The 9,779-nt window shown below is 36.0% G+C and overlaps 2 protein-coding genes across 2 annotated transcripts; one reads left to right on the top strand and one right to left on the bottom strand.

Annotated features, from left to right (window-relative positions):
* Nucleotides 1-396: 396 nt before the first annotated feature.
* On the top strand, nucleotides 397-1,417 carry PKNH_1009000 (MerC domain-containing protein, putative; the record flags this gene model as incomplete). Its single annotated transcript, XM_002259536.2, has 3 exons — nucleotides 397-416; nucleotides 577-775; nucleotides 884-1,417. 3 exons carry the CDS (start codon nucleotides 397-399, stop codon nucleotides 1,415-1,417), a joined length of 753 nt encoding a protein of 250 aa, XP_002259572.2.
* Nucleotides 1,418-3,233: 1,816 nt separating this feature from the next.
* PKNH_1009100 (divalent metal transporter, putative) lies at nucleotides 3,234-5,366 on the bottom strand (the record flags this gene model as incomplete). Its single annotated transcript, XM_002259537.1, has 1 exon — nucleotides 3,234-5,366. One exon carries the CDS (start codon nucleotides 5,364-5,366, stop codon nucleotides 3,234-3,236), a length of 2,133 nt encoding a protein of 710 aa, XP_002259573.1.
* Nucleotides 5,367-9,779: the final 4,413 nt, after the last annotated feature.

Here is a 9,779-nt window from a genome sequence, read left to right on the forward strand (position 1 = left end):
TTTTTTTTTCTTAATATTTAGAAAAGAGTATTCAAATAGAATAGTATATAAAATATATATACTTCTCAGTTATTTATTTATTCCTCGCTTTCTTTTATATTTCTTTTTTTTTTTTTTTTGTTCCTCTTCCAATTGTTTCCCATATTTACATGTAAGGGTTTAACCAAATAAAATATGTTTTAAATATAAGAGCAGCAAGTGTTTTAAATTGTTTAGTTTACGCTTCTCTTTTCTTTTTTTTTTTTTTTATCCATGATGATTTCTTTTAGTCTTTGCAATCCTTCTTCATTTTTTTCTTTCATTTATTTTATATGAAAGAAAGAAAAGAAAGTATATTTATTCCTACCGAACTGATAAGCCTTCTTATACAAATAGAATATACCAGATTATGAAAATATGAAGAACCGCTTGAAGAGGTAGAATGCTAAAAGGATTACAAATCCGTTATTGAGCGTTTTTTTTTTTTTTTATTCTATTTCAGCCCTCACGTACGCGTACAGTTCTGAAGATACATGCGTACCACAAAGTATTAATAACATTCCCCCCCCCCTCTCCCATTTTCGCCCACCATCGCAGGACATACATTTATATAAAATCAAATTTGAACAATATATCGTCTATAGCAAGTATAATATGCCTTCTCGATTGTGTTTTAATTCCTGTCATTACCGTCGTGATTTCTATCTTTGATGTAGCCAAGGGTTCCGACCATGGCCATGACCATCACGACCATGACCATGACCACCACTATGGGTGGCACGAAATAGTAGAGAAGGTACCCTCACTTGTGGAACCACCATGTGTGCATTTGCGCCAATGTATACATGTGTATATCCAATTGTATAGCACCGCACATTTGTTCCTTTTTCTCCCCGTTTTCCAGGTTGCGCTGTACGTGATGACGCCGATCATTTCCTTTACGACCATTTACAATTTCATTCAGCTGAAAAACATCTCCCTCTTTCTTATGACCCTCGTGGGAATTACATTGTTTGTTTTGACGCACGCGCATATTCAGGTCCCCAACCAAAATGTAATGAATTTCTTAAGAAAAATGCACATACCATTGGCAATATTAGCGGCTATTTTTTTAATAGGTACAAATCGTGCAGCACACAAACTTTTAAAGTCGAAGAACTTGGATCGGTGCTGTAAACACAAGAAAATAACAAATAATTTCGATAAACACTCATGCACAGAGCACCAGTCTTGCGATCATCATCATCATCATCATCACGACCACCACGACCACCACCACCATCACCATCATCACCACCAGGATGATTTAGAAATGAATGAGGATAACTACGATATGCATAATAACAAAGGCAAGAATGATAATTCTGCCAGCTTTGAAAGATATTATCATATTGGATTTCAGCAGAATGGTGATCAAGAATTAGTTAGATTTTTGTGATGCCGAATGGCGTAAAAGGGAAGGAACCATATATCATCACTATGATGTGCATGTCATCTTATCTTGGGAATGATTAATCAGGTCAGACATGCGAAAAATAATATGAGGAGATTTTTTTTTTTTTTTTTTTTTTTTGAATTAGCTGTAAAATCAATGATACAACAAGCATTGTGCGAGAGTGTATTCATTTTCTTTTCAGTAAAATTTTAAAGTTGTAATTTTTTTTTTTTTTTTCTGAAATATAAAATGCTTGACGCATTTTTCTCCACAGTAATTGTTATTTTTTTTATGTTCAGCTTGTGTTGTGTTACGTCTGCGCGCGTGCCAAATGTGTGTCTATGTGTATACGTCTGTATTCATGTGCGATCGTATGTATGTAGATTCATTTCCACATACAACACGCAGGCAGAAAAGAATAAATAAAATAAAATAAACAAGGAGGGGGAGGGGGCCTTGGTGCCCCCACGAAATGGCATTTCATCCCACCCCCTTTTGTACATTTCTGTATTTTTTAAAGTAACTGCGAGAAATATCGTGCTTTTTTTTTTTTTTTTTACATTTTTTTAAAAAACCTACCGTTTTGTTGTTTTATTTATTATTTATTTTTTTTTTTACTTTTGGTACTGCCATGTAACATATTCACGAGCCCTTTTCCACGCTAAAATATCATCCAAAAAAAAAAAAAAAAAAAAAAAAAAAAAACATGTGTGTAAATTGAGAACACCTGTACACATGCATATGTAATAATAAACTTTTTTGAATCCTTTTTACTGTATTCTAGCGAATTTTTGTAAAAGTAAAAAAAAAAAAAAAGAAGAAGAAGAATTCTTCCAAACGTTGAGATAGAGTGACATTATCAAGTGTATACATTTTGAGCTACCAAATGGTAATACAGGTGGAAGGGAGGTGCATGCAGAAAAAAAGGGAGCGCGACTCTTTCGCTGTATTGCCTAACCAACTGGAAAGTTGAATATTTTAAGCGCAGTAGAGCCATGTTATATTTGTATGCCGAATAAGTACTAAAACATTCCATCTCTCCTTGAGAAGGAGCACTTGTGTTCACTCCCTCAGAAACCCAACTGAATGAGCGAGAAGAGGATGGGCGCCTAGCTCCACTACGTTGTGCATATGTTGCAACGAAATGGATAAAACAAAACAAAGCTTCACAGAGTACCCCATAACATATTAAAAAAGTGTAAGAGCAACCTCCTGTCAAACGGAATGAGATGGTTGTCCAATTTCTAACAACGCTAGACTATGTTACTCATTTTTCCATTCTCCCTCATTGCGGAAAATACGAATCGACGAGATAATTGTTTAATAAATGTCATACGGATGGGCTTTTAAAGTTACAATCAAGAGTTTTGCTTCAAGAAAAAAATATATGTTTTACACGCAGAAGGTGGAAAAAAGAAATAAAATAAAATAAAAGGAATATACGTTAAAAAGTGAGAAAAGGATGAAAAAATCGGTCGTTTAAAAGCATAGGCGGTATAAAACGTAAGAGTCAGGTGCTTCTACAAAAGCCTGACAGTCGTTAGAGGGGTAGGAGTGGGGGATGAAATAACACATTGATGGGTCGGGCGCTTACGAAGCATCCTAGGTAGATACACTATATGAAGAGGTGGTAGCACATATAAAGATACATAGGTGAGCGGCGCGACGCGGGAAGACCCCGGTAATGGAAAGGGGGAGAACAACCTCGCTCCACGCGTGCATAAACATAAACACACAGTTGTATGCATATGCGTATGCACACAATAGCATGCACACTGATGATCGGTCTCGCTTGCTCCTCTTTGACAGACGCCCCGGTTCAACGCAGGCGACAGTAGGTCTTGGTAATAGGCATTTGGAATAGAAAAACCATGAAGGCTAAATAAAGGAGGGAAAAAATAATGGCAAAACAAACAGAATATATATTGGGCACTTTCTGAATGAAATCAAAAATAGTTAACATCAAGTTGGCAATAATTATCGAAATAACAATAACGAAAACAAATAATTTGGAGTATTTTGTTAAGGCAAATTTCCCTAGGACATTTTTATGAATACTAAATCGGTAGAGAGGGACAATGGCTAGAGGTAGCAGCAGGACTTGGATGACATTGATAAAGTTTGTCAATTGGTCAATGCTGTACTTGTCGTATAATAAAAATAAATACAAAATGGAGAAAAGGAAGAAGCGGAATGATAATACTCTTAAAAAAGTGTTAATTTTTTTATTTAAAAATCCTTCGAATACAGATTTTGATGCATACTCGCACATAAAGCTGGAGTTATTTCCACTACTTAGCAGACCAAAGGACCAAATATACATAGAAATCTTGCCAAACGACTTTTTCATCACTTCGTATGCTGTGAAAAGGTTGTAAGCATCTTTCCTTTCGTTTGCTTTAATATTAACCTCTGCAAAGGTTAGTACAATAATGCAGTTTGTCACACAGGAGAGAAACAATGAACCAGCTGATTCGACTGTTCCCAACGTGTTATACCTTTTTAACATTCTGTCGTTAAATATTACAGCCCTCTTCTTGGATGTTAAATTTGTGTGTAAATAAATTACATGTGATGAAATGATACTACCCAATAAAGCCATAGCATCAAATCCTTTCCCCTCAGGAATACGTGGATACAAAATACTGTAAACTACTTCTTTATAATTAATTGGTGTCATAAAAACGTTAAAAATGAAGCAGACAGCTAAAAATCCGATGAGAACACTTAGAACATTTTCTAAAAGGCTAAGACTTTTATTTTCGAGGAAACTATACACTAGTGCTTCTATTAGGGTGTACAAAATAGCTACCTTGACCGATATTCCGAAAATCAAATGTATGGCTACAAAAGTACCTACAATAGCTTGTATGTGCGCACCCCAAATGGCAATCTGAACAAAAAAGTACAATAGGTAAGAATACCTTTTATCAAATTCTTTGTAACATATGGATGCCAAATCTAATCCTGTGACATGACCCAGTTTCATAGATAAGACTTGAAAAATAAAACCTAGGATATGTCCATATGCCAAAATCCATAATAAATGATACCCCGTATAATCCTTCACCAAATTATTAGTATCACCTGGTGATCTTATTAACCCTACATTTAAGTTGCTGCACAAATTTCCTGGATCCAAATATGCTATAGCTACAATCCATCCTGGACCAAAATAGTTAAAGCACATTTTGATTTTTTTCATAAAGGAAATATTCTTTCCATCGGTACTTAATTCTTCTTCCATATTATCCGACAGATAAAATGAATGGTTGTACATTTCTTTGTCTCCATCTTCTTCGGCTAGCTGATGATCCATTGTATCATCCAAATTGTTATTTTTGTGTTTACTCTTGCTCATTCTTTTATTTTTGTAGCTATACATACAGTCTTCCATTTTCTCTTTTCCACTCTTCATCTCCATCAATTCCTCCTTGTATATATCAGTATTCCCTTCCATGTGCATGGTCGACTGTGTAGATTGTAACTTCTTAATATACATACTTCGAGCTCTCTCTGGGTCCATGTCCATATTTGCTATACTTGATCCTTCTTCTTTAAAATTTGTTGAAGTGGCGTTACTGTTCATGTTTGAATTATCATTATTTATTTTCGAAAAACTGCATGAATCTTTTCCTATAAAATTAAGTTCATACTCATTGTTATGCCTCGATTCCTTTACTTCTCCTCCATCAACTGCTGCTACCCTATGGGTGACATACTCCCTTTCGTTTTCTTCCTGCCAACTTGCCTTCGTGGCGTTCATTCTGTAGCTGTACACATTGGCTTGATTCTCCTTTCCGTTTCTCCGTTGACCCTTCCTGCCATATTCATTATTTCTACTTTCTTGGGCCCCATTTCTACTACTATACAGATTACTCTCTCTGCTTTGGTTGCTGCCTTCCCTGCTCGCGACACTTGCGCCGCTTTTACTTTTGCCCGAGGGACTCATTTGTCTCTTGCTCAATTATCCTAACCACAGGTTGCAATTTATTCGCTTTCTTCGTTCTGCTAAAATCGCTTAGCCTTTTGTAGCTTGTCGTGCCTTGGCGTAACTTGATTCGCGTGGCCCCTTTTTTTTTTTTTTTTTTTTTACACACTCTTGTGAAATCTTCTATATATTTCCTCCTCCTTCTGTTTGATGAAGAAGAAAAGGTTGCACACAGGCTTCGGGGTGAAAGTACTGCTTAGAACAACCTTCCGATTGTGTGTTCCTCTACGCATGAAATAATAAACCACGGTTGGTAGGCAACCAAATCGAATTAGGCATTTACCTCACAGGGGATTCTTCCCACGCACGCTCCTCAAATAATATAATCTGTCACCCTCTCCGCCGATTCGTTAAATATGCACATAACAGATATGTATATATATATATATATCTACGTACACGTTACGAAATGGCCATTTGGTCTTCCGTGCAGTTACACTAATGTAAATATGTCCCCCCAACAATCATTCGTTTGAATTTTAAAAAAAAAAAAGCAACCAGTGCTAACTGTATACTCTGCACTGTAACAGTGTTGCATGAAAAATATAGGGGGTGGGGAGAAAAAGAAAAACTGTAGCAGTATCGCTATATACAGTGTGGAAGTTACACTAATTTATTCATATAATGGAAAATACAGGAGAACGGTACGCAGTTACGACTTAATCGTCGCGGAATTAATCAACAATTCCGTAGCGTTCACGTTCTAAATCATACGTCAAAAGGATCCATCAGGATAATTTATCCAAATGGTTATCCATTGATGTGCAAGAGGACATTAAAAAAGAAGAAACGAGAAGGGGGGGAGGGGGACAATGCTTTGGGTGCAGATGACGTGGATATTTGGTAGATATTTTGTGGGTAATGTGTGCGCTCCGTGGTCGCTGCGCACCGTGGCCGTCGGCACTGCTTACCGTTAAAGATGTGGTGGTAGCAGAATCAAATGGGGGTCGAGCAAACGGTCACTCGCAATTTGGCGAATTGCCTACATGATCAACTATGCCTCTCTGGCCACTTGCCCAAATGCAGAACTGCTAATCCGCTAATGAGCTAATCCTTGCTAAAAGTATGGCCGCACATTTCTGCAGGCACTTAGCCGTATAACCTACATGTACTGCCGTGATGTTCGCCACGGGTGAATGCAGAAGGACATCTACTTCTGCCAAGCGTGTATACATAATACGTACGTACATATAAGCATATAACCATGTATATACGCTAATATACATAACATGTTGTGGTATAAATTAATTAGAAATAAGGTATTCATTCGAAAAGGGCATTAACTGAATAGAACGGCATTAACTGAATAGGGAGGTGCACAAAAACCTACCATTCGTTCCAGGAACTAGAAAATTAAAGAAAAAAGAAAAAAAGAAGAATCGATAGAAAAAATTAAGAAAGTAAAAATACACGGCTACGTTCGCATATATTCACTAAAGTGAGCAGGCAAAGGCTAATATTATACATTTCATTCAATAAACATGAAGATATATATATATATGTTCATAAAGCAAATACATATATATATATATATACAGGAGTAGTAATGGCCTTATACATTCAGTAAAGCGAGAAAAAAAAAAAAAAAAAAAAATGCAATAATTACCTAAGGTGAAATGAGATAATGAAAAGTTTAGCCTTCACATTCAGATGAGAGAGTCTTCCCAGAAGCAAGAAGGATTAAATTTATTGTGCTTAATTTTATGCATAAATGGAAAAAAAAAAAAAAAAAAAATTAATACTATATATCATTATTCATTTCTCACTTTTTATCATTAATTATTTTTAAACTACAATAGGTGAAAAAAATATATATTAAATATTTCCATCAAATTCGTTTAATAAATGTATTATATATACAATGCAATAAGGAGTATACCATATAACCGTCATGGAATTCTACTTTAAAAAAAAAAAGAAAAAAATATATACTTCTTGGTGCCTCCTAAAGCTTATAATTACCGTTACAATGTGGATGGTGGATGCGTACATAAATAAAAACATTAATAATTCTATGTGTACTTTTTTTTTTTTCTTCTTTCAATTTGTACTAAATATATTTTAGCAATAATTGAGAAACAAAAAAAAAAAAAAAAAAAAAAAGAAAAAAGAAAAAAAATAAGATGAGATGGGATTATTTATTAATTGCGTAAATTATGACTCCATGAAATTCTAAAAATTGTAAAACAGGCGAAAAGGCGCGAAGACGGTGAAATAAAAGGGTATGGGCGAAAAAAGCGAAACAGGTGGGCGAGGTAGAATTCTCCCCCATCGCAAATGGGCTAAAACCAATGTGATAAACTGGCAATGGCCACATTCAGAGGCGGCTAAAACGCAGATTTCCAAAATTGTAATATAGCCAAGTGTCGAATTACGAACTAAAGCCTGTTCACGCGAAAGCATACACCCGGTTATACCTTAGCCATAGGAAAGCCCCTTATTACGTGTGTGCAAATGTACTAAGGTCTGAAGTGAAGGTGCATCTCTACCTATGTAGGAACATACAGATATGTACAAAACGAAAAGGAGGTAAATTTTATTCTTCCTCATCTGTTTAGCCTCCCATGAAAGATGAGGGTACGAATATCATACGTGGGTATAGACTCACGAAAAGGCGGAACTTCTGGCCCCACTGCAATATGCAAGCGTAGAAGATGCTTATGTGGAGAAAAAATCTGGATCATCCATTTAACGGTGGGGGTGAAATGCTTGTTGATTCAAATGAATAGTAGAGGCAGCCGAGCTGCGACGTGGAAAAAGGTGAAGCTTAGAAATGGTGGTGGTGTATGGTGAGGAAGTTAACAGGTTGGAAGGGTTAACAAGCCAAAGAGGAGAAAATGGTTAAACAATAAATTGATGGGGAAAAGGATGATAGGCAAAAAACTCATAGGAAAAAATTTGAATGGAAAAAGTTGAAAAGAAAAAACGTTAACGGGGCAAAAAAAGCCCAAAAAAACTAAAATGGAAAATGGTTGAAACAGCCAGAAGTTAAAAATGCGAAAGTGTCCTTTCCGTAGAACCGCAAATTTCTCCCTCGACACATATTACAAGAAGGTCAAAAAAAAAAAAAAAAAAAAAAAAAAAAAGTATAATAATGGTGCTGCCTTCTCACTTCTACACTTTTCCCGTTTGGCCTTTCTGAGCTTTTGCAATTCTGCTACTTACGCGCTTTAAAAAAAAAGGTGTAACATTTAAAAACAGTCTTTACCTTTATGTACCTCTACGCCTTTTTGACAAAAATGAAATAATGTGTATATACGATAGCTTTATTAAAAAAAGGAAGAAAAAAAAAATAGGCATGAGTATTTTTTTTTTTTTTCTTTTTTAATTATGCGTGCAGCGTAAATTTAATACCTTTGGCACATAGTGGAGTGGCTTCAAGTCGACTTCCCGTGAAAAGCGGAACCTATTCCTCTCCACCTTGGTTGCCGCAGGAACCGTACGCTGTGTGTCAGCAGAAATGCATGCACTTGCAATCTGTAGGTGCGGGCGGTTCCTTTTCCATGCGCCTACGCCAACAGGGGTATAGGACCATGACTGACATGATCGTAGTGGCCGATCACCTACCATTAAAAAAACAAGTAGGAGCAAATGCTCCACCTCCCAGTGGGTATGATATAAATTGAATACAATTTTAATCCTTTTTTTCCCCCTGAGTGATCATAAATTTTGTGCACTTAATTACGCAATTTTTTTGGGAGGGGTCACCTTTTGGAACACGCGCAGTTCTACTTTTGAATGTCTTTCAGGTACGTACATATTGGCACGTGTATTGGGGTGGCGGTGATAGGCCCCCCTTAACTCTTCTCTTTTGTGCCTCTTCTCCCTTTTTGGTACAACGACTTAATTGCGCAAAGAGGGTAAATACAAATGAGCCCCTTTTACCTTTGTCACAAATTGTGATATTGTAAAAAGTTGACTAGCCAGCGGCAGAAGGATATTTCCAGAAGAAGATTCACCTCGAGTGACTTACAAAGGGCCAAAAGGAAGCACAACAGAATGGGCTATTCCGGAGACTGTCTGTCCATTTTCTTTTCCTTCCCTTTTTTTGGTACAAAAAATGTGGTTCATTTATTTTTAAATATCTCAAAAAAAGGTGGCATGAAAAAAAATATATATATAAAATAAATGTGCAAGTAGTTACAACTGTCAAGCATATTTTGCCCTTACGTTCATGTGGAATTTTTTTTTTTTTTTTTTTTTTTTTTTATTTCTCTCCTGATCGTACTGATCAATGGAAAAGTTAAGCATGAAAGAAATGGATGTGTGTGAGATAGGGTAACTTCAACGGTACTCCTTCAAATGACCAAATTAATTGCTGATAAAACGATGCCTAAAAAAAAAAAAAAAAAAAAAAAAAAAAAAAAGAGCATG

This window comes from Plasmodium knowlesi (genome assembly GCF_000006355.2).
Source record: "Plasmodium knowlesi strain H genome assembly, chromosome: 10".
Taxonomy (NCBI): domain Eukaryota; phylum Apicomplexa; class Aconoidasida; order Haemosporida; family Plasmodiidae; genus Plasmodium; species Plasmodium knowlesi.